This window comes from Phyllobates terribilis, unplaced genomic scaffold (assembly GCF_046119375.1).
Source record: "Phyllobates terribilis strain yellow unplaced genomic scaffold, ASM4611937v1 Scaffold_5__5_contigs__length_657084704, whole genome shotgun sequence".
NCBI lineage: Eukaryota > Metazoa > Chordata > Amphibia > Anura > Dendrobatidae > Phyllobates > Phyllobates terribilis.
Genome location: NW_027362765.1, coordinates 79,453,537 through 79,478,719, shown reverse-complemented (window position 1 = coordinate 79,478,719; position 25,183 = coordinate 79,453,537). Strand labels below are relative to the sequence as shown.

General features: G+C 41.4%; 1 protein-coding gene across 1 annotated transcript; it reads right to left on the bottom strand.

Annotated features, from left to right (window-relative positions):
- Positions 1–449: 449 nt before the first annotated feature.
- On the bottom strand, positions 450–12,220 carry METRNL (meteorin like, glial cell differentiation regulator). Its single transcript, XM_073682424.1, has 4 exons — positions 11,884–12,220; positions 9,983–10,371; positions 1,693–1,752; positions 450–1,486 (listed from the first exon to the last, which is right to left on the bottom strand). The coding sequence occupies exons 1-4, from the start codon at positions 11,979–11,981 to the stop codon at positions 1,170–1,172; spliced, it is 864 nt and encodes a 287-aa protein (XP_073538525.1). The 5' UTR covers positions 11,982–12,220; the 3' UTR covers positions 450–1,169.
- Between the last annotated feature and the right edge of the window lie 12,963 nt (positions 12,221–25,183).

Here is a 25,183-nt window from a genome sequence, read left to right as displayed (position 1 = left end):
CTTGGCATCCATGACACCCCTCCTTCTTATTGTCAGACAGCTGACTGCAGCAGGAGCCTCTCCCCTGTAGAACATAAGATTGACAAGCCCCACCACTTGTCAAAAAAGGGCAGAGGATAAGCAGGAAAAAAGCTAAAGACTGAACCGATCAGCAGGAGATTGACCCTTTTTATTCTCTGAAGGATGGATTAGAAATCATACAGAAAAAGCTGAAGTGGGGGCGATTAGATTTCTGGTTTAAAGATTTATTTCTAGGTTTAGTTTTATTTTGAAAGGTCTTATCCTGTGTGGACAACACTTCTCTAATTTAGGATTAGTGGATTCAGGTGAAATCACCAGTGATCGGCAGAGAAAAACTTCGGTTGACTGCACATTTTTCCTGCAGTGGCCACTAAAGGTGAAATGTGGTATTACATCACCCATTCTGATAATTGGGCAACCAAACACGCAACAGCTCTCCATTCCGATCATAGGATGTCCATATGCTCCGTTATGTCCATAATTTTCATGATAAACGCTACGGGTATAGAAATTTATCTAAAAAGAGACAATTGACAAAATATTAATTAAATTCCAGAGCATATTTTTATTTAACTGGAACTTAAAAAAAAATATCCCAAACAATTCGGCAGCCTGTGCAAAATAACAGGCCACGATTGTACAATAAAAAAAAACTAAAGAAAAAAAAAAACAAAAGATTATCTTCAGTCATTTCTTTCATAAGAAACATTCTCAAAGAAAATTTACACCGAGCTTTTTACAAAGCATGTTATAAAAAAAAAGAAAACATTGTCCACATTCACGCCATTTACACACAGCCGCCATGCCGGCCGCCGGCTTGCTACGCGCACGATGAGACCGTTAGAAGCGGCAGTTTCTTCTTCTTAAGACTTAAGTCCTTTAAAAAAAAAATATATAAAAATTTAAAAATAATTTAGGTTTTCAGTAAGAAAAAAAAATGGTGTCTTGTGCGTCGCAGCTCGTACCTCCAACACGTTAGTGTAACAGTGTCCGCTGGCTTAAGGGGTGGGACCTGGCAGTGTTGGGGGTCCCCCCCTCTTCAGTCCTGACCACCACTATATATCCTTCAGAGTATTTCCGTACTGGTTGTCGGCCAGTCCCAACTTCTGAAAGTCAATCCATTTTTCCATGTTAGGCAATGGCGTCGTTCAGTCTGTGATGATGTCACAAGGGTTAAGTCCCTTATTTTTTGCTTCTTGATATATCCTTTGGAAATCCCTATATCGGGGCGCACATCCAAGTCGGGGCTCCCCAAAGTGCATGCGTCCGGTGAAGAGGAAGTCCCCCGAACCGGCTTTCACGCCACATTCCAGCGGCGTCTTAATATGTCCTTCCCAGCCGTCACCTTCGCTGCTGGGTTGAAATATCTTCGTTTTCTGTCTATAAAGTTTATCGACTGAAATATTGATAATGGATTCTTGTAGCTCGGCGTCGGTAGCAACCTCCGAGATGGAACCTTTGACCACTGTAAAGGCAAAAAATACACATTAATCCACTAATAAAATAATCTGAAAATTGATATGAATAGTTTCATCTCAGTTCCCCATGCTTTACACTACAGCCCTGCTTGCTTAAATTGGTTACTGGTGCTTAAATTGGTCCTTTTGGTTAAAGCATAAAGGAAGTCAATCGTTACCAAAACTGAAGTATAAAATCTATTAAGATACTCACCAAAGTCACTAATGCACACAGCTAAAAGGACCTCTGTGTCGCTGCACGGCCGGCAGGGATCTGGAAAGAAAAATAAACAGGCGAGATGAGTGGATATGAAATAATAAGTCCTTTCATCATAGTTTGCTGCCACAGCAAAATTCCGCCTTCTGCACTATATTTCACAGCTCAGAATGTGGAATTCTGGGACGGAGCCTCAATACAATCACGAATTTTGGAGAAAAAAAAAAAGGGACCGATTGAGGAGTTATGTTTGCCCACACTGGGACGCAACACAAGCTCCTCATTGTCTCATTACACAAACTTACAAAACTGGGACAAGGCGGCAATAATCGCAGTTTTCCAAATCACAGGGAATAAAAAAAAGAAAGTATAAAAAGGTCCTTATATTAAAGAGGGTCTATCAGTAGGATCAACCCTCCTAAGCCATCTATACGGGCATGTAGGTCATAGAAAACTGAATAAAATGATACCTTGATATCTGCGACCCGATGTCTTATTCCAGAGAAATCCACGTTTTTCTTAATATGTAAATAAGCTGTTAAGATCTATGTCCAGCCCACAGCTCATTTACATATTAAGAAAAACGTGGATTTCTCTGGAATAAAACATCGGATCTCAGATGTCAAGGTATCATTTTATTCAGTTTTCTATGACCTACATGGCCATATAGACGGCTTAGAAGGGTCGATCCTACTGACGGATTCCCTTTAAAGAAAATTTACAGCCAAAGTTGAAATTTTGCTTTTTTTTTTAATCATGTACTTGGCTAAAAAGGTTTAAAGTTTGAAAACTAGTTTCCTAGAGTCAGGAATGCTCTTGGAGAAGTTGTTGAATTTACCTCATACTTTTCTTGGAAGCAAACTATTTTTCCACTTTTTCCACGAGAATCTAATTGTCGGTAAAAGCAGATTATTATGGCCCTCCATTACTATATATAAATGGAGGAATTAAACGAGAAAATAAAAAAACTATTACCAACTCATCAACCATCCTGGCACCACAGCTCCCCGCCCAGTAGACCGCCCTGGTAGTCCACAGGCTCTCTTCCTCCGGTTTAACGCTTTCATCAACTTCCACGCTCACAAGGCCTCTAGCGGGATGCTAAGACATGTGTCTATGCACAACGTCATGGCCTAGCCAGTGGCTGATACACAAAGGGATGCAAGACGGAAGAGAAGACCGAAGTGAGAAGGCGAGCATGCAGACGATAAGGTGGGGAGCTGCGGCGCCAAAACAGCTCTGAATTTTTTTTTCTTCTTAATCTCTTTCCGGGCCGAAAAAGAAACAAAGTGGCTCCATTTTTCTTTATTTGAGCTAAAAATAAAATAAGGGTCCTGGAAAAATCTGAATTTTTTGGTGAAAATTTGACCCGCCTCATATTGAAAAGAGCAACGGAGACAGCTCCTCCTACAGAATATAATGCAAACTGCATAAAAAAAGTTAAACAAAAATACATAAAAGAGGGAAAAGTAAAAAAATTATTTTTTTTAATTTTAGCAGAAATTTTGACTTTTGAAAAACTTTTTATGATGTAAAACGAATGCAATTGCCCTTTAAGCCTATTCTTTACTCGGCGGTGTTATTCTGCTCAGTTTCTTACATTCTCCTCTAGATTATCACCTTGGCCTCTCAAGTAAATCGCGGAGATTACGTTGTGAAATCATGCGAGCTATGTCAGTCAGCTGACAATGGAAGCGCTTTATGGTACGCAGCCTGACCGGATTACACAGGATCCGGGCTGTGGGCAGGTACTCGCTGGGGGAACCATAAATACTTTGACAGCTCGGCTGCGGGTTTTTGCATGTTGGTGACAGAATTTTGGAAAAAAAAAAAAAAAATGATTTTTTTTAATTCAATGACAGAGGGCGACGAGACAGGTTGGGAAAAATTTTATTCAATTATTCACGGGTGATTAAGACTTGAGCAGGTTCCCAAAAAAAAATTGCAGGTCATGACTCACCCTCCTGAAGGTTGCTGCACGATTAAAATCACAAGTGACTGAGCCCCGAGGACTTGAAGCTCAACTTGTTTTGAGTAATGTACCAAAATCCATAGTTGTGTCAATAAAGGTCTGACTGATCGGCCCTCGGGGGTGTTGTTATCCACTTGTCCTTCTTAACTGTAACTATGCGGCAATTCAGGAGAAAAACACCTGTCGGGTGTGCATTGGAGGTGGACATTTGTGTGTCAAGAGTCCACCTCGGAATAACATGCCTAAAGGCCAGTTTAGAAGCCCCTTCAGAAAACACACATAGCCCTTCTGCTCCGACCCCAAACCACCATCGCTAAAATCTGGCACCAGTCAATGACCCCTAAAAAATATGGTTTGATTATACAAGGTGGCTCCATGCATCAAAAGACTCCACCTCGGAATAACATGCCTAAAGGCCAGTTTAGAAGCCCCTTCATAGAATATGTATAGTCCTGCACTAATACCCTTCCGCACCGGTCCAAAACCACCACTGCTAAAATCTGGCACCAGTCAATAACCCACAAAAAACAGTTTGATTATACAAGGTGGCTCCATGCCTGTACCCAATGCTCGGACCAATCCGACGGCTCAAGTACTCAGTGGCGCAGCTGTACCGGTTGCGCGCTCCAAGGTAGAAAGACCCTACAGACAGTTGGAAGCAAAAGTTTTGTGACGGAGGGGCAGCAAAAAATTTCACCTGGAAGTGGCCAAAATCTCCGCTTGGGGTTCTCAACAAGCCTCTATTCCTAACATTGAAAAGAGCAGAGCTTTATTGCGTCTTCCGAAAACTCAGGGGACTGTAATTCAACCATTGGCCGGATAATACCGGCATTGTGCAGGTCAGCTGCCAAAACCTACAGGGAAATTATTTAAAAAGATCCTGACTGTATCCTTAGGTAACCTGAAGCGGTCCCTTCCGCAAAGCCCCCGTGTAGACCTCTGTAATCACTGCTCGGCCCAGGAGATGTAATTACAGCGTTTTTTGCAAGTTCCAGCTGCTACAAGAAACTTGCCCTCTGATCTTTAGGATATCAAGAGGAGCATGGCAGTGCCGACAGTGGACCACACTTGTTGTCGAAAAGGACTCAATGACGGTCCCATCTCATTTCACATTTCAGAAACAAAAAAGCTGAGTCACAGTATAAACACATCACTTATCCTGGATCCTGTACTATACTCCAGAGCTGCACTCGCTATTCTGCTGGTGCAGTCACTATGCACATACATTACATTACTTATCCTGTACTGATCCTGAGTTACATCCTGTATTATACTCCAGAGCAGCACTCACTATTCTGCTGGTGCAGTCACTATGCACATACATTACATTACTTATCCTGTACTGATCCTGAGTTACATCCTGTATTATACTCCAGAGCAGCACTCACTATTCTGCTGGTGCAGTCACTGTGTACATACATTATATTACTGATCCTGAGTTACATCCTGTATTATTCTCCAGAGCTGCACTCACTATTCTGCTGGTGCAGTCACTGTGTACATACATTACATTACTTATCCTGTACTGATCCAGAGTTACATACTGTATTATACCCCAGAGCTGCACTCACTATTCTGCTGGTGCAGTCACTGTGTACATACATTACTTATCCTGTACTGATCCAGAGTTACATCTTGTATTATTCTCCAGAGCTGCACTCACTATTCTGCTGGTGGAGTCACTGTGTACATATATTACATTATTTATCCTGTACTGATCCTGAGTTACATCTTGTATTATTCTCCAGAGCTGCACTCACTATTCTGCTGGTGGAGTCACTGTGCACATACATTACATTACTTATCCTGTACTGATCCTGAGTTACATCCTGTATTATACTCCAGAGCTGCACTCGCTATTCTGCTGGTGCAGTCACTGTGCACATACATTACATTACTTATCCTGTACTGATCCTGAGTTACATCCTGTATTATACTCCAGAGCAGCACTCACTATTCTGCTGGTGCAGTCACTATGCACATACATTACATTACTTATCCTGTACTGATCCTGAGTTACATCCTGTATTATACTCCAGAGCAGCACTCACTATTCTGCTGGTGCAGTCACTGTGTACATACATTATATTACTGATCCTGAGTTACATCCTGTATTATTCTCCAGAGCTGCACTCACTATTCTGCTGGTGCAGTCACTGTGTACATACATTACATTACTTATCCTGTACTGATCCAGAGTTACATACTGTATTATACCCCAGAGCTGCACTCACTATTCTGCTGGTGCAGTCACTGTGTACATACATTACTTATCCTGTACTGATCCAAAGTTACATCTTGTATTATTCTCCAGAGCTGCACTCACTATTCTGCTGGTGGAGTCACTGTGTACATATATTACATTATTTATCCTGTACTGATACTGAGTTACATCTTGTATTATTCTCCAGAGCTGCACTCACTATTCTGCTGGTGCAGTCACTGTGCACATACATTACATTACTTATCCTGTACTGATCCTGAGTTACATCTTGTATTATTCTCCAGAGCTGCACTCACTATTCTGCTGGTGCAGTCACTGTGTACATACATTACATTACTTATCCTGTACTCATCCTGAGTTACATCCTGTATTATACTCCAGAGTTGCACTCACTATTCTGCTGGTGCAGTCACTGTGTACATACATTACATTACTTATCCTGTACTGATCCTGAGTTACATCCTGTATTATACTCCAGAGCAGCACTCACTATTCTGCTGGTGCAGTCACTGTGTACATACATTACATTACTTATCCTGTACTCATCCTGAGTTACATCCTGTATTATACTCCAGAGCTGCACTCACTATTCTGCTGGTGCAGTCACTGTGTACATACATTACATTACTTATCCTGTACTGATCCTGAGTTACCTCCTGTATTATACTCCAGAGCTGCACTCACTATTCTGCTGGTGCAGTCACTGTGTACATACATTGCATTACTTATCCTGTACTGATCCTGAGTTACATCCTGCATTATACTCCAGAGCTGCACTCACTATTCATGTAAAAGTCACCAAAAATGTGGAGTTCAAGGCTACCACAGGAAACATTCATGCCTTCTCTGCAGCGCTTCACTGTTGTAAAGAACAGTCTAAATCAAAATCCTAAGAAAATAGTTTGTCTCAAATGTCATCTACAGAGAAAATGCCGATCTAGAATTCGGAGGCCAGAAAGGGGTCTACCGACTCAAAAGCCATCCGTGTGCACTCTGCACTAATTTGCCTTGACATGATCAGAGAAGATGCATTTGGCTGAAGCAACCTGATGAGAAATCAGGACCCCAGGACCAGACAAGTCTGATTACACAGTAGAAGAGGAGGATTAGGGGAATGCAGAAAGCTGACAGATTCCTCTAACACCAAAGGGGTTTTGTGGCTTAACCCCAGCTGCCCCTACGAGCACCTGACGGCTTATGGCCATTGAAATCCTAAAAGAGGAAAAGCAGTGAGGCTGCAATTCATGAGCAGTCTACCAAGAAATGGGCCATTTTCTTACAAATTTGTGTGTACTGAAGCTAGTCAGACACAAAAAGATCATGCACTTCGAAAAACAAGGTCATATGGATCATCTGAGCATGCAGAATTGGGTCCATTCAAGAGCAAAGGTCAAAGGCTGATGGAATGATAAAAGGTATTCAATTTCACTTCACTCGCATTTGTCTGATCGGCTCCGGAGGCCTGACCAAGCCCTGCCAAAATGAGCAAATTTGAGAAGACCAAAAACACAACTTTAATTCTACTCATTACCCAATGATAGGGGCCACGTCCTATCCTCCTGGACTGCAGGTCTTCCTGGATGACCTCTCTAGGTACATAATTACTAAATGGGGGCGGGTAGAAGCCCTCTTGAATTTGTGTTTGGTTAACAATTGGAGGCAAATCCTCTTTCGGGTCTAGACAATGTCCCTGAAGAAGTCACAAGAATGTACAATTGTATATTAATTACTCCTACAATGGTCACAGTAAAGGATTAGCATCTATTCACTAAAGACCCCCCACCCATTCATGTGGGTAATTAAAAACTTTGCTTACAATGTATATAAACCCCCTTCACCCTAGTTGGGCATTAAAGAAAAATTTCTTCATTACTTTCCCTTCTAAAAAGAATGGCCAACGCCATTTTTTTTGGGTTGCACGGGTTAAGAGTTGAAGACGTGTCACAAGCTGGAAGGAAATGGAAGATTATTATCAGGGTGGTTGCTCCTTCCAGATAATATCTATATGGGCTCTAGGCGAAGGGGTCAGCAGATTCAATCAAGATAAGAGTTAATTTCAGAAAAAGGGGGCACTCAAAAAAAAAGAGAAAAAAAAAAAAAAAGATTGTCTAATAAGCACGCCGGCATCTGTAGTGGTGGGGGCTTAGAAGACGTCACCGGTTGGCATTGTGTTATTAAGTGTACGCAGATCCAAGTTTTGGGTAGGGTTCTCCTTCCTACTGTACCCTATCAATTAACTATGGATGTAGATAATTATTATTTTACTATTTGTTTATTATGGGTTGCAGTACATCATCAAGGCCAGTAGGGATTGTTGTTGTACTTTATTTTTTTAGATTTTTTCTTTTTACTTCAGAATTTTTAACTTTTTTTTTTTTTAACTACTTTTACTTCAGCTTTTCACAATATGTCTGTCTTTCTCCAGGAAACTCAATAAAAAAACAACACTTTGTCACTTTTAAGACAGGAGGAGGAGGAGGTGGTGGTGGTTGGGAGGGGGAGGGGAGAGATAGCACATTCCTGTTGACTCTACCAGACCATAAAAAATCCGAAGCAAACCCTAAATTTGAACCATTTCCTCAGTTGAAAATAAGGAACATAAGCAATTTTCCACCATCAGGTTAATAAGTTACTCAGTAATGCATTACTAATACGTTTCCATGTAGAAATGCCCCAAGGCACAAGCATAGCCAGAGTAGGCCAAGCGTCCTTCACTTCCAAAGGTCGATTATTTTCCTTAGATTAATAATTTGTGACTTCTAGTATTACTAAATAACATTTACCCCATATCTGAGCTTATTGGATGCAACTTCAGTCCATGAAACAGAAAAAAAAAAAGCAATTCCACAACTGACCATTAGGGGCGCTGCTACAGCTAAAATCAAGGAGCAAAACCACGTAGATATATATAGGAATTTTAAGGCATAGCTAAAAACTAACACAATTTTTTTAAATTATAAAATAAAAAGAGTAAAAAGTAATAGTAAAAAAAAATAATTATATTTAGAGTTTTTCGAACAGAACGCTCGAACAGAACACTCGAACAGAACACTCGAACAGAACACTCGAACAGAACACTCGAACAGAACACTCGAACAGAACACTCGAACAGAACACTCGAACAGAACACTCGAACAGAACACTCGAACAGAACACTCGAACAGAACACTCGAACAGAACACTCGAACAGAACACTCGAACAGAACACTCGAACAGAACACTCGTTACAAATCAGAAGCAACTACTCAACCGCCAACAACCGGGCTGTCATTCCAGCTCCCTTCACTAAAAATGTCACTCCAAGTTCTTAACCTGGGGTGTGTCGCGCAAGCTGGGGAGGCACACCCCATTTGTTTTGTTTAGATCTTGAAAATTACTACCAGACGCTCGGCAGGTTCTGCCACACACTCACCACCTATAATAATCAACCTGCTGAGGACTGCGCTCGCACTCCGCAAGCCTAAATTACTACTATTATGGTATTTGAGAACTGGGTGTAGGCAGTGTTGTAAACAGCATCACTGGCAATTAAATGGGGATAAGCGGCTAGTTAATGGAGCAGGTCATAAGTGTGGGCCAATCAGAGGCTAGCGTTTAAGACTCAGCTGATGATGTCATTACCATTAGTAAGAGAGTCAATCAGGTGGTGCTCGACTGGAGAACTACAATTACTCTGTTAAGAGTATTGTTATAGGCTTAGTAAGCAAACTACACAAAAACACCCATGAAACTGGAGGCATACAGCTGTAAAATGGTCAAATTTTAGTTCACATATTATAGCCTCTATTTTCTTCGATTTGTCAGAACCCATTGGGGAGGTGTAGCAGTAAAGGGTATGCTAAAATGTTGCCTTATTCTACAATGAACAGAATTGTTCAATTATTTGGTAAGGTAAATTAGAAGAAAAAATTCAGAAATTTCACCAAAAATTTCTTGCAATAAAAACATTGATCTAGGTTTTCCAGCTTCCCACAGCGCCACCTAGCAGCAGGTCAGAGTATTACAATAGAGTGAAAAAAAAAAAATCTGGACAACGAAGGGAGAATTAAAATTTGTAGGTTGTTTGGGTTTCTTTCAACTTTTTTCCTTACCAGAAACGGCATGCAAATCCGAGAGCGTCCTCTGGCTAATAAGTTCATACTGGAAGCCAGTGATTTTACGACTAATGTCCAACTGGGGCGTCGCTTCGATGAACAAGCCTCCTTGGTCCAAACTAAAGCAATGGACTTTTTGGGGTTGATGGTCCCCATCCTGGACTAAAAGCTTGAGTTCTCCAGTTTTTTCCAAATAAATATTAGCTCCTTTGGAGCCTGTGAAAAGTTTGATACAAACAGTGAAGTGCTGGGAGTTTGATGTGAAGGTGTTCGGACGCAGGTTGACGATGAGCGCCCCCGTGGGGTAAAGCCATTCCACCGAACCTTCGGAGCATCGCAGGTAGACTTGCTCTACGTCCTTCTTGTGGCTCTCGTGGGTCAGTCCACTAGGGAGAAAAAGAAAAAAGATAAAAATATATAAAACTAAAACTTTATTAGAATTGGAATATAGGGGGTTAAGGGATTTTTTTTGCTGTCTTTTCATGTTATTCCAATTTCCCCAGAGGGAATCCTAAGAGACTGATGTCACCGGAGCGCATAGACAGATCCCGGAGCACATAGACAGATGTACCTCTGTACACTTTCAGGTGCAGATTAAACCAGATGTAGTCAATATACAAAGTAAACCTTGGCAAGCACAAGTGAGGTATACAGCACCTCATGCCTCAGCAACATCAGTCTAGGTTAAAGGAACGCAATATTAGTTTGAATTAATTTACATTTTTAGTTTGATTTACATTTTCCATGATAATTTTAGACTTTTTTTTTTTTTAACCCTGGTATGAAAATACAGTCAATTTTAGAGCATGTACTACCTCCACCATCCCAAACCCCCCCCCAAAAAAAAACATTTAGACTACAGAAACTTTGCACACAATCTTGACTTGAAGACCTCCCCCATCCCCCAGGCTATTCCATTCTGTATACACACAAGCGCTTGGTGACCCGTGATAAGAGAATCTATTTCTGACCATAATTATGGGTTTGAAGAGTCAGTAAATCTAAAATTCACGTTGAATTTACAATTAAAATTCTAAACTGTTTTTAAAAATGTCAAAGAAAATAGGGATTTAACTGCAACAAATAAAAAACTGAAACAAAAAAAAAAATACTGATGAAAGTGGCGGTGGAGGGAGGAAATAGTAATTTTTTTTATGTGTCACTTAATTTCTGTCACCAAGATCTGACTTATTTCTCGGAAAATGCCACCCACCGCCAGATCTAAGAAATTAAAATTGACAGTTTGAAGGAAAAGAAAAAAAAAAAATCAGCTTTCTTCTCCTTTAGTAAGAGTGCACAATGCGCCCCATTATACAGCTGAACATCTGATAATCAGCTGTCTTTTACAATCCTCCAACCTTGAGCTGAAAATACCACACAGGACCTTTTGCCTCCAATCAGCTGGAGGTTATAAAACCACAAAGGAGACTTGAAGAAACTTCAGTCTTTTATGGACTGGTTAGTCCAGTATAGACTTGTTACTTCTCTGAACTTGTGCCTATAGGTCGGACCATGTAATAGTTACATAATATCACACCCTATTGTGGCTCAGTAGACCTTAAGTAACTATTTGAAAAGTTAACTTTAAAAATATAATCCAAAAAGTTTTCTTCTACGCAAACTTCTCAAGAAGGTTGCATTTCCTTGCAATTTTTGATGGAGGGGATAAAAGGAAAAAAAGTGCCACCTCCCACTCCTCAATCTAAAGGTCAGTCTACAGCTGAGACCCCCTCAGCGGGAGGGAGTGGAAGGGTTGAATGGAGAAGGATTTAAATGGGGGTATAATAAATGGAGTTGGCAAATGCTTTTCTTGCCTTCTTTTGGGTCTGAGAATAGCATTATCGTCAAACACAAACATGCAATGTACTGAGATGCAGCTCAGGCTGGAGATTTCTTACCTTCCTTTCCAATTACACATGTCACTGGAATATTGCAATGAAGTCCCTCTGCCTGTCACAATCACCATGAAGACGCTGAGCAAGACACTCCTTAGCATGATGGCAAGTCACAGCAAATCGAGAGCAAAAATAAATCCAAGAAACTGCACTAGGAGGCAATAATCCAGGAAGAAAGGACAAGGGCAGGAGCAGAATGTCCAGACATTGCCCAGTGCAGAAGAGTAGACTTTACCCAGGAGCTCCCAAACTTCCTCTCCCCATCACTTGGGATCAACAGATCTCAATCCCCAGACACAGCAGCACAGCCTCCTCCTCAACCAGCTCACTGTACACTGAGCACATCCAGGCTGAGCTCTCTGCACTGAGCACACAGGCCACGCCCATCAGGGGCGTGGTAAGGAGAGGGGCGGGACAAAAAAAAGTTGTGGTCACCTCCTCCTGAACTCCTTGAACACTAGAAACTCTCTTCTCTTCTACAACTCACCCCTAGAAGAAACTGAACACCACAGCGCTGTCTTACAGACTTCGGTCTGTTCAGGAATGCACTTTGTGTGTGCGGAGGGGAAGATCCTCGAAGAGCAGAAAAATTATCGATTTATGTATTTATTAACCTTCCGTCACATATTATTTTTTCTTTGCAGTTCATTTTAGTTTACAAAAAAAACCCAAAAACAGCATGGCTTTTTTTCGCATCTTTTTAGTCATTTTTCAAGTTCTATAAGAGAAGCTTATGAGAAAATGACGAAGAAAAAAGAATTTTCCGGCACTTCCATCCATAAAATGAATCTTATTAGAAAGTCATTTAAAAGCAGGAAGATCCAACACGAGGGTAAAACCTTAGCGTTTCTGGGGTACTCTACTCCCTTATTCGTAGGAATATGAGAAAACGCTGGAAAAAGCTGCCTGAAATCTACAATGACCCAAAGTAAAAACCATTATTGAATATTGAAAATAAAATGAGAGAAAAAATAACCATGCAAAAAATACTTTTTCTTAAAAAAAATGCAATATGAGAAACTTTCCTGAGGGCATGTTCATAAAGATGCAATCGTGGTAAAAATGTATTGTGATTTTTTTTTTGGAAATGTTGTCAAACTTTGAACATTCAGTTAATGGGACACCAAAATCTCACCGGACTTGAGTTATGGAATGATGACCTTCTCAAGCCATACGGAGTCAGGTAGCTTTCAAGCTCGAAAGGTTGAAAATAGTTTAGCAAAATGTAAGTTGACGAGTTCAGGAGACAGAGGATTTGCCCACCGGAGCTAATTACGCCACAGAAACTTGGATGGGGGGCAGGGGCTCCAACAGTAAGGACAGAAATGAACCACAAGTCACTATCTGTGATCTATCATGGCTGGTGATCAATCTGGTCCAAAGTCCAAGCCTAATAATTACCAATCAAAACTGGATCAGCCCCTATGTAAAGCTTTACCTAAACTCATGTGCCCCCTCTGCGTAAACAAGTCGTCAATTACAACTGTTTACTCAGGTGAATGGAACTGGTGCACTGTTTATTAGTCTTGTACAAGATGGATGGGGGTAGGGGAAATGGGTGAGGGGCCAAGAACATTGGAAGGAAATTCGAGCAAATATAATCAGGAGAGTTGTCCATTATTTCACAGGGCAAGAGATTGCAAAGGGTTTGAAGGGTAAAGACAAGTTCTTCAGTGTCATGATGAGCCAGATCAGGTCACACTAGAGTTGTATGTATCCAAGGACGACCCCTTAGGGTGCTTTTACACTGCGTTTTTGGCACCCATTTGTTAGTCAGTTTGGGGCTTATGTCCAAACCCCCTGCAAAACGGGATTCCGGTGTATGCGCCGATGGTGCCATAGACTATAATAGTGCCGAAAGAGTGAACGTGTGCTATGTCATGCATCATTTTCGGGCATGTACGCTTACTGCAGACTACTATGTCTGACTATGCCCCTGCAGTAGGCGTACATGCTTGAAAATGACGCAAGACAGAGCACAAATTCACTGCTGGCACCGTTATAGTCTATGGCCCCCGTCGGCGCATACACCCGAAACCCGTTTTGTGGGGGGTTCGGATGTAAGCCCCGATGTACCAGCGAACAGGTGCCAAAACGCAGTGTGAAAGCACCCTTATTTAACAGCAGTACATACCATCAATAATTTTATTGACAGGTCAAGATGGCTTCGGATGGGTGTGATGGTGGCTGGGTGAACCAAGGATTTTTAAAAAACTTGAGTTCTAAGTTTGTATCCATCCAGGAGGCAACGCTATGATGGATATTCTATGTCCCTTCTCCCCCCAGGTTTCCACCTACATTTCAAAAACACCCTCATTGAACCATTAGCTTTTTATGCAAAACTTGATCTGTACCCAAAAACCAGTATAGCCAATCATTAAAAGATCCTGGGATCATGAGTTTGGATTAAACCGGGAGAATCATTGGCATAGATTTTGTATGTTCCCCCTCTAGGTTTCCTTACACATTTCAAAAATATTCTGATTGAGCCATTAGCTTACTACACAACACTTGATCAAAATCAAAGCGTTGTATGACCTGTATGGGATCATGAGTTTTGGGTCAAACCTGAAGATACATGTGTATGGCTTTTGTACGTTCCATCCATAGGTTTCCTTCTGCATTTCAAAAATATTCTGATCATTGATCCATTGGCTTCCTAAGCAACAATCACTACGCTAAAATCAAACACCCATATGACCAATCACTAAATGATCCTAGGATACTGTGTCCACGTTCAACTCAGAGCAACATCTAGAAGGAAAATGTACGATCTCCCCAAGATTCCTCCCAACTTTCAAAAACATCCTGATCAATCCAGTAGCTTCTTTGATCTCTACCCTAAAACCAAAAACCTATGTGACCGGTTACTGATGGATCCCAAGTTTTGAACAAATCAGGATCAACATCTACAAATCCATTCAGGTCATTCCCAGACTCAACACCCAATCACTACTCAAAATAAAAGACCTGCATGGCCAGTCCCTAAACGATCCTGAGATCATGAGTTTGGTTCAAACTTGGAGTCTTCCCACCAGGTTTCCTCCAACAAATCAAAAACACAATGATCGAATCATTAGCTTCCTACGCAATATTATCCCTTGAAAACAATACATTTTTCTCTGTTGTTATGTCTTTTGGGGTCAAATGTACTGTTTGACAAAGGCCCTCATACACATTAAACTAATGTCGGCCAAACACGCTGGTATCGATGGGTTCGGACTAATGTGTATGGGGCGCCGGCCAACAGATTGTTAGCAGAGATGTCGATAATGCATGTCCATTTTCAGACTGCCAATCGCTTCGTTCTCCCGAAGATAAGTCGCCGGCAGAAATATCTGTGGCCAGTCATGAAGAACTCAGCTGAATGATCGGCAAAAGTATCGTTAGGCAGACAGCCATATAATGTGTATGGACGACTTTAAACTAAATTCAGCTGAACCCTGGCCGATATAGGCAAAATTGGCTGCCAATCTAACGTGACTCTTCCCTGAAGGATAATATCGAAAGAGAGAAGGATCCGGCATATTGGATTTACAACGGCCAACCCATTTGTTCTCGAGGACATATGCCACAGTCTGGCAGCGGATCTCTCATAGAGAACACAGGAGTGCCCGTCTCAGCCCAGCATTCTTATGTGTGACTGACCGGGAGACATAGCCGTCACGAACAATAATTCAGCCGAGAACTATCTAACGTGTATGGTGGCTGTGGAGGAAGTCCTGGAATATCCCAGGTTTGGCTACTATTTTCTGTCACATATGTCGACATTGTGTAATAGGGTTAGCTGTCTTTTCTTCTTTTTTTTTATTACTTGGTTTTGTCTTTTTTACTAATCCTTTCATTGATGCCTCTTTGGAAAAAAAACCTCAAAAATAATTATCAACAATCCTGTTATCTGATCCGTGGCCTTAAAAAACGCTGAAGTCTTATTATCCTCACTGAGAGCTGAACATTAATTTCCTGCCTTGTGAGATGTCAGTTACGCCGGTGATGGAACAGATAGGGCCTTTTATCTCCATGAATAGCCTGTTGTCATATTGTTATTACAAGCAGTTTTTTCATATATTTTCTACTTACCCGCTTGGCCCCAAGTGGAAATAAGTATCAATTATCAACCTCTGGAGACACAAAGCTGCATCAGCATTTTACAGTCTATGGACTCTTTAAAGGGAAGCTCAACTATGTTTTGCCAGATAAAGACCAATACCAGGCAGACCTGAGAACTTCCTTACACGGTCAGGTCCAAATTCTTCTTCATAGTGAACACTATTATAGTAGATATATTCTTGTACATAGGGGCAGTATTATAGTAGATATATACTTGTACATAGGGGCAGTATTATAGTAGATATATTCTTATACATAGGAGCAGTATTATAGCAGTTATATTCTTGTACATAGAGGGTAGTATTATAGTAGTTATATTCTTGTACATAGGAGCAGTATTATAGTAGTTATATTCTTGTACATAGGGGCAGTATTATAGTAGTTATATTCATGTACATAGAGGGTAGTATTATAGTAGTTATATTCTTGTACATAGGGGCAGTATTATAGTAGATATATTCTTGTACATAGGAGCAGTATTATAGTAGATATATTCTTGTACATAGGGGCAGTATTATAGTAGTTATATTCTTGTACATAGGAGGCAGTATTATAGTAGTTATATTCTTGTACATAGGGGCAGTATTATAGTAGTTATATTCTTGTACATAGGGGCAGTATTATAGTAGTTATATTCTTGTACATAGGGGTAGTATTATAGTAGTTACATTCTTGTACATAGGGGGCAGTATTATAGTAGTTATTTTGTTGTACATAGGGGGCAGTATTATAGTAGATATATTCTTGTCCATAGGGGCAGTATTATAGTAGTTATACTCTTGTACATAGGGGCAGTATTATAGTAGTTATACTCTTGTACATAGGAGCAGTATTATAGTAGTTATATTCTTGTACATAGGGGCAGTATTATAGTAGTTATATTCTTGTATATAGGGGCAGTATTATAGTAGTTATATTCTTGTACATAGAGGGCAGTATTATAGCAGTTACATTCTTGTACATAGGGGCAGTATTATAGTAGTTATATTCTTGTACATAAGAGGCAGTATTATAGTAGTTATATTCTTGTACACAGGAGGCAGTATTATAGTACTTATATTCTTGTACATAGGGGCAGTATTATAGTAGTTATATTCTTGTACATAGGTGCAGTATTATAGTAGTTATATTCTTGTACATAGCAGCAGTATTATAGTAGTTATATTCTTGTACATAGGAGCAGTATTATAGTAGTTATATTCTTGTACATAGGAGCAGTATAATAGTAGTTATATTCTTGTACATAGGGGCAGTATTATAGTAGTTATATTCTTGTACATAGGGGGCAGTATTATAGTAGTTATATTCTTGTACATAGGGGGTAGTATTATAGCAGTTATATTCTTGCACATAGGGGGCAGTATTATAGTAGTTATATTCTTGTACATAGGGGGTAGTATTATAGCAGTTATATTCTTGCACATAGGGGGCAGTGTATAGTAGACATTTTCTTGTACATTATGTTCCTGTTAGCATCCTGTCCTCATCAATGTTCATTAACACAAGCAGAGTGTGATTATTCGGTATTACTACCTATATACCACCTACAGTCTTCGTGGCAGTATACATCATATACTTTCCCAACCAGAGAGCTGTACAAACAACTTTGACAACTTTGTGGATATTTACCGAAGTCCATGGAAAACTGTGTAACTTTCCACACCACGGTGCGAGAAAAAAGCAAACTCTGCAGAGTAAATAAATTGTCTAGCAGCCTCCAATGTTCCTGAAGGCCGATGGTCGGCCATGATAGTTTTGGCCTGGTAACCAGTGAGGGTTAATAAGCCTTCTCCTTCCATGGGATTGAGGTCTGCAGAGAGGCGCCCGTCATCATTATTTCACTCCGTGGTCTTCTCGTTTTATTTGGATTCTGGGTTTTGCAGTGACCGGGGTGGTGCGAGGCGTTGGCCTCTGGGTGGACCAAAAATATGCCACTTCCAAGGTGGTCCGAGCTGACAGGCCCCTAATATAAACAGGAATCTGGTTGTTTGCTTGTTTTAGGAGGAGGTCTGTCTGAAGCTATGTTGTGAGCCCTAACCTGCCCCTCGTCAGACGCCCCCTGCTGGCATGTGGGCACCCGGCGGGCAATGTCAACACTAGGACCACTGTGCACAGAAATAACAGTCAACTCTACATGGTATCACATGTGAAAGGCTTAGATACATGTGGATGGTGTCACATAGGATAGGGTTAGATACACAGCTCAGCAGACAGTATCACACAGGATAGGGTTAGATACACAGCTCAGCAGACAGTATCACACAGGATAGGGTTAGATCCACAGCTCAGCAGACAGTATCACACAGGATAGGATTAGATACACAGCTCAGCAGACAGTATCACACAGGATAGGGTTAGATACACAGCTCAGCAGACAGTATCACACAGGATAGGGTTAGATACACAGCTCAGCAGATAGTATCACACAGGATAGAGTTAGATACACAGTTCAGCAGACAGTATCACACAGGATAGGGTTAGATACACAGCTCAGCAGACAGTATCACACAGGATAGGGTTAGATACACAGCTCAGCAGACAGTATCACACATGATAGGGTTAGATACACAGCTCAGCAGACAGTATCACACAGGATAGGGTTAGATACACAGCTCAGCAGACAGTATCACACAGGATAGGGTTAGATACACAGCTCAGCGGACAGTATCACACATGATAGGGTTAGATACTCAGCTCAGCAGACAGTATCACACAGGATAGGGTTAGATACACAGCTCAGCAGACAGTATCACACAGGATAGGGTTAGATACACAGCTCAGCAGACAGTATCACACATGATAGGGTTAGATACACAGCTCAGCAGACAGTATCACACAGGATAGGGTTAGATACACAGCTCAGCAGACAGTATCACACAGGATAGGGTTAGATACACAGCTCAGCGGACAGTATCACACATGATAGGGTTAGATACTCAGCTCAGCAGACAGTATCACACAGGATAGGGTTAGATACACAGCTCAGCAGACAGTATCACACATGATAGGATTAGATACACAGCTCAGCAGACAGTATCACACATGATAGGGTTAGATACACAGCTCAGTAGACAGTATCACACAGGATAGGGTTAGATACACAGATCAGCGGACAGTATCACACATGATAGGGTTAGATACACAGCTCAGTAGACAGTATCACACATGATCGGATTAGATACACAGCTCAGCAGACAGTATCACACATGATAGGATTAGATACACAGCTCAGCAGACAGTATCACACAGGATAGGGTTAGATACACAGCTCAGCAGACAGTATCACACATGATAGGGTTAGATACACAGCTCAGCAGACAGTATCACACATGATAGGATTAGATACTCAGCTCAGCAGACAGTATCACACAGGATAGGGTTAGATACACAGCTCAGCGGACAGTATCACACATGATAGGGTTAGATACTCAGCTCAGCAGACAGTATCACACATGATAGGGTTAGATACTCAGCTCAGCAGACAGTATCACACAGGATAGCATTAGATACTCAGCTCAGCAGACAGTATCACACAGGATAGGGTTAGATACTCAGCTCAGCAGACAGTATCACACATGATAGGGTTAGATACACAGCTCAGCAGACAGTATCACACAGGATAGGGTTAGATACACAGATCAGCGGACAGTATCACACATGATAGGGTTAGATACTCAGCTCAGCAGACAGTATCACACAGGATAGGGTTAGATACACAGCTCAGCAGACAGTATCACACATGATAGGGTTAGATACACAGCTCAGCGGACAGTATCACACATGATAGGGTTAGATACTCAGCTCAGCAGACAGTATCACACATGATAGGGTTAGATACTCAGCTCAGCAGACAGTATCACACAGGATAGGGTTAGATACACAGCTCAGCAGACAGTATCACACATGATAGGGTTAGATACACAGCTCAGCGGACAGTATCACACATGATAGGGTTAGATACTCAGCTCAGCAGACAGTATCACACATGATAGGGTTAGATACACAGCTCAGCGGACAGTATCACACATGATAGGGTTAGATACTCAGCTCAGCAGACAGTATCACACATGATAGGATTAGATACACAGCTCAGCAGACAGTATCACACAGGATAGGGTTAGATACTCAGCTCAGCAGACAGTATCACATGACAGGATTAGGTCCAGTTATCACCACATATTAGCAGAGTATCATACATGGCAGGTTTAGATACGGTGGATACCGCGTACCAGCATGCAGTATCACACGTGATAGGGTTAGATACAGAGCTCATGTTGGGGGTTGTAGTAGCACGTGTCTGCCTTACATTCTCTGTACTGTAGAGTTGTCCTCTATCTCCGGACATTTCGGTGCCTTCTCTTGCTTCACACTGACGTCACCAGTCGTCCATTACTCTCACCTTCATCGTCTCTGGTGATAAAATAATAATAATTTTTATTTCTATAGCGCCATCATATTCCGCGGCACTGTACATTACAGAGGGGACTTGTACAGACAATATGAGACATTACAGAATAACACGTAACTCATATACCAGGAGCAGTGAGGGTCCTGCTGCTCGCAGGCTACAATCTATGGAATAAAATGAGCTTTTATGTTGTTTTCTCACGATATGAACGTTGTAATATATCGGTAAACTGCGACCATTTATGGTTCTCGCCGTGAGCGAAGTACAAAAAATAAAGGCAGAGAGAAGCCAAGATGGCGGCTGGGGCCTCAGGGCGCTCAGTTTGTTTTTCGGTGGCTGTTACCAGGGCCGGAGCCAGACAGGACTGCTTGTCTCCACACACAGGGCCATTGTCACTGAGGCAAAGGTAAATAAACAGCAGGGATGATGATGGCAGCAGGCGCTCAGCACACAATGGCGGCACTATCAGGATGAGAGAGGACATTGTATGGGGAAGAATTAGTGATGATAATGGGATTATAACACCTGACTGTCTCCTGTGTATGAAGAAACTCCACAGAAACTCCTCACAAAACTCCAGGTCTGGTGCCAAAGCCAGGAGCCCAGGCGACCCCATACACCATAGATAGATGCTGTGTCCGATCGTTCCGCCATCAGCTCCGACCAGAGAGAGACGCTGCCAGACATCTCTGCCGGCGGCTTATCTCACCGAGAACAAAACACCCAAACACAACAGACTGTCGGCCGAGCCCGCCAATATCAGGGTTCCTCCGACTGTAGTGTACTGTGTACAGGGGCCTCACCAGGCGGACGCCAGGACTATGATAGCCATAGTTATTTTAGCTTTACTAGGAACCATGATAGTGGTACTGTGCAGTACTATTACAGCAGGCAGGGACAGGTATAGTGTCTACACTGCGGTACATAGTATTATTGTGGTACTGTGACACCACAGCTCTAGGCATTATATAAAGGGTACTGCGGTTGGCACTGTTATTATAGTACTGCAGTAGGCACTATGATATTATTGCTGTGGTAAGCACTATAAATGTACTAATATATAAGACCCTGAGATATGGGTAATGTGGCAGGCACTGTTATACTATTATTATTACTGTGGCAGGCACTATGATATTACTACTATAGCAGACACTAAGATATGGATACTGTGGCAAGCACTGTTATACTATTATTATTATTGTGGCAGGCACTATGATATTACTACTATAGCAGACACTAAGATATGGATACTGTGGGAGGCACTGTTATACTATTATTATTATTGTTGTGGTAGGCACTATGATATTACTACTATAGCAGATACTAAGAACTAAGATATGGGTACTGTGGCAGGCACTGTTATATTATTACTGTAGTAGGCACTATTATATTACTACTATGACAGACACTTAGGTATGAGTACTGTGGTAGGCACTGTTATATCTTTACTGTAGTTGGCACTATTATATTATTACTATTATTGCTGTGGTAGGCATTATAATATTACTACTATGGCAGACACTAAGATATGGGTACTGTGGCAGGCACTGTTATACTATTATTATTATTGTTGTGGTAGGCACTATGATATTACTACTATAGCAGATACTAAGAACTAAGATATGGGTACTGTGGCAGGCACTGTTATACTATTATTATTATTGTTGTGGTAGGCACTATGATATTACTACTATAGCAGATACTAAGAACTAAGATATGGGTACTGTGGCAGGCACTGTTATATTATTACTGTAGTAGGCACTATTATATTACTACTATGACAGACAGTTAGGTATGAGTACTGTGGTAGGCACTGTTATATCTTTACAGCAGTTGGCACTATTATATTATTACTGTGGTAGTCACGGTTATGTTATTACTGTAGTAGGCACTGTTATATTATTATTGTAGTAGGTACTGTTATAGTAGTTGGCACTATTATATTATTACTGTGGTAGTCACGGTTATATTATTACCGTAGTAGGCACTATAATATTACTACTATGACAGACACTAAGATATGGGTACTGTAGTAGGCAGCATTATATTATTATTGTGATTAGACACTATTATATTATTACTGTGGTAGTCACGGTTATATTATTACCGTAGTAGGCACTATAATATTACTACTATGACAGACACTAAGATATGGGTACTGTAGTAGGCAGCATTATATTATTATTGTGATTAGACACTATTATATTATTACTGTGGTAGTCACGGTTATATAATTACTGTGATTACATTAGCTCTGCGTATAAGGAGACTGTGCTCGGTACTATGTGCTTGGCTCTACTATACGACACTAGTGCCCGTAACTGTTTGTGGGCAACATGAGAAGCACAATTTGCAGTCACTGTGAATTGACCAGATCAGCTGTAATTACTGATTTGTCAGTGCGGTCACTCAGCCGAGTGCAGCCGTATGGGAGTAGTAGGAGAAGTTGTAGTATCAGTCACACAAGGGGGGGGGGGTCACTTTTAGGGGACAGTGTATAAATAAGTTGAGTGGTCAGACTGGAGGCGAGAAGGCAGGACTCAGGAATGGAGGACCGCACCAAGCAGAACGCTCGCTGTCTTGGGGTTATATGTGACTCAGATCTTTCCATCACATCCGATCATTCACCTGCTTGTGTCACCTACACCTCAAAAAAACCATCTCCAGAAGTCGACATTTTCTTACCTTTGATTCTGAAGAAGCTCTTAGTGTAGCTCTGATTCATTCTCGACTGGACTATTCTAACTCTCTACCAATCGGTCTCCCACTTACCAAACTCTCCACTCTCCAATCTGTCCTGAATGCAGCAGCTAGGATCATATTCCTGTCCAGCCACTACACCGATGCCTTTACCCTGTGCCAGTCATTACACTGGTTACCCATCCTCTACAGCATACAATATAAACTTATCTCTCTCACCCACAAAACCCTCCACGGTTCAGACCCCACTACATCTCCTCCCTATCATCCAATCTGTGCCCACTGTTTCGCTTACATCCTCAATAATCTGAACCTCCTATTCCCGTCTCCGGAATTCTCTGGAATGCACTACCCAGGACAGTTCGATTTGTTCCCAATACCCACAGTTTAAAAAGAGTACCCGAAAAACACACTTCTTTACACTGACCTATCGCCTCACCTCACTTATGTAGCTATTCCAATATTGTCCAGAATCTGGTTCCTTGTAGCATCTCTTCAGACACCCTTCATACAGTTAATAGCCCTGTGTGGCAGTACTTCCACTGATACTGGCTGGTGACCGGTTCATGCAGCACTATGTGAACACCCTATTTATTATACTGATGGCTGGATCATACAATACAAGCACATTTTATCATTTACCTTTTGTGTCTCCCCTATTTCCTCATAGATTGTAGCCTGCGAGCAGCAGGACCCTCACTGCTCCTGGTATATGAGTTATGTGTTATTCTGTAATGTCTTTATTGTCAGTACAAGTCCCCTCTGTAATGTACAGTGCCGCGGAATATGTTGGCGCTATAGAAATAAAAATTATTATTACCAGAGCCAAGACAGGCAGCACATAGCAGACACCTGCAACTCTGACTCATACTGCAGTCAGTATCACAGGATAGGATCAGATACACGGCTCAGCAGACAGTATCACACATGATAGGATTAGATACACGGCTCAGCAGACAGTGTCATACATGATGGGATTAGATACACAGCTCAGCAGACAGTATCACACATGATAGGATTAGATACACAGCTCAGCAGACTGTATCACACATGATAGGATTAGATACATAGCTCAGCAGACTGTATCACACATGATAGGATTAGATACATAGCTCAGCAGACAGTATCACACATGATGGGATTAGATACACAGCTCAGCAGACAGTATCACACATGATGGGATTAGATACACAGCTCAGCAGACAGTATCACACATGATGGGATTAGATACACAGCTCAGCAGACAGTATCACACATGATAGGATTAGATACATAGCTCAGCAGACAGTATCACACATGATAGGATTAGATACATAGCTCAGCAGACAGTGTCACACATGATAGGATTAGATACACGGCTCAGCAGACAGTATCACACATGATAGGATTAGATACACAGCTCAGCAGACAGTGTCACACATGATAGGATTAGATACACAGCTCAGCAGACAGAATCACACATGATAGGATTAGATACACAGCTCAGCAGACAGTATCACACATGATAGGATTAGATACACAGCTCAGCAGACAGTATCACACATGATAGGATTAGATACACAGCTCAGCAGACAGTATCACACATGATAGGATTAGATACACAGCTCAGCAGACAGTATCACACATGATAGGATTAGATACACAGCTCAGCAGACAGTATCACACATGATAGGATTAGATACACAGCTCTGCAGACAGTAGCACACATGATAGGATTAGATACACAGCTCTGCAGACAGTAGCACACATGATAGGATTAGATACACAGCTCAGCAGACAGTATCACACATGATAGGGTTAGATACACAGCTCAGCAGACAGTATCACACATGATAGAATTAGATACACAGCTCAGCAGACAGTATCACACATGATAGGATTAGATACACAGCTCTGCAGACAGTAGCACACATGATAGGGTTAGATACACAGCTCAGCAGACAGTATCACACATGATAGAATTAGATACACAGCTCAGCAGACAGTATCACACATGATAGGATTAGATACACAGCTCAGCAGACAGTATCACACATGATAGGATTAGATACACAGCTCAGCAGACAGTATCACACAGGATAGGAT

Coding starts and splice junctions, on each gene's coding strand:
- METRNL (XM_073682424.1), bottom strand. CDS start 11,981: ATGCTAAGGAGTGTCTTGCTCAGCGTCTTCATGGTGATTGTGACAGGC. Junction 1,753..9,982: donor GGATTTGCATGCCGTTTCTG/GTAAGGAAAAAA, acceptor TTTTCTTTCCAG/ATCCCTGCCGGCCGTGCAGC. Junction 1,487..1,692: donor TGTGTGCATTAGTGACTTTG/GTGAGTATCTTA, acceptor TTGCCTTTACAG/TGGTCAAAGGTTCCATCTCG.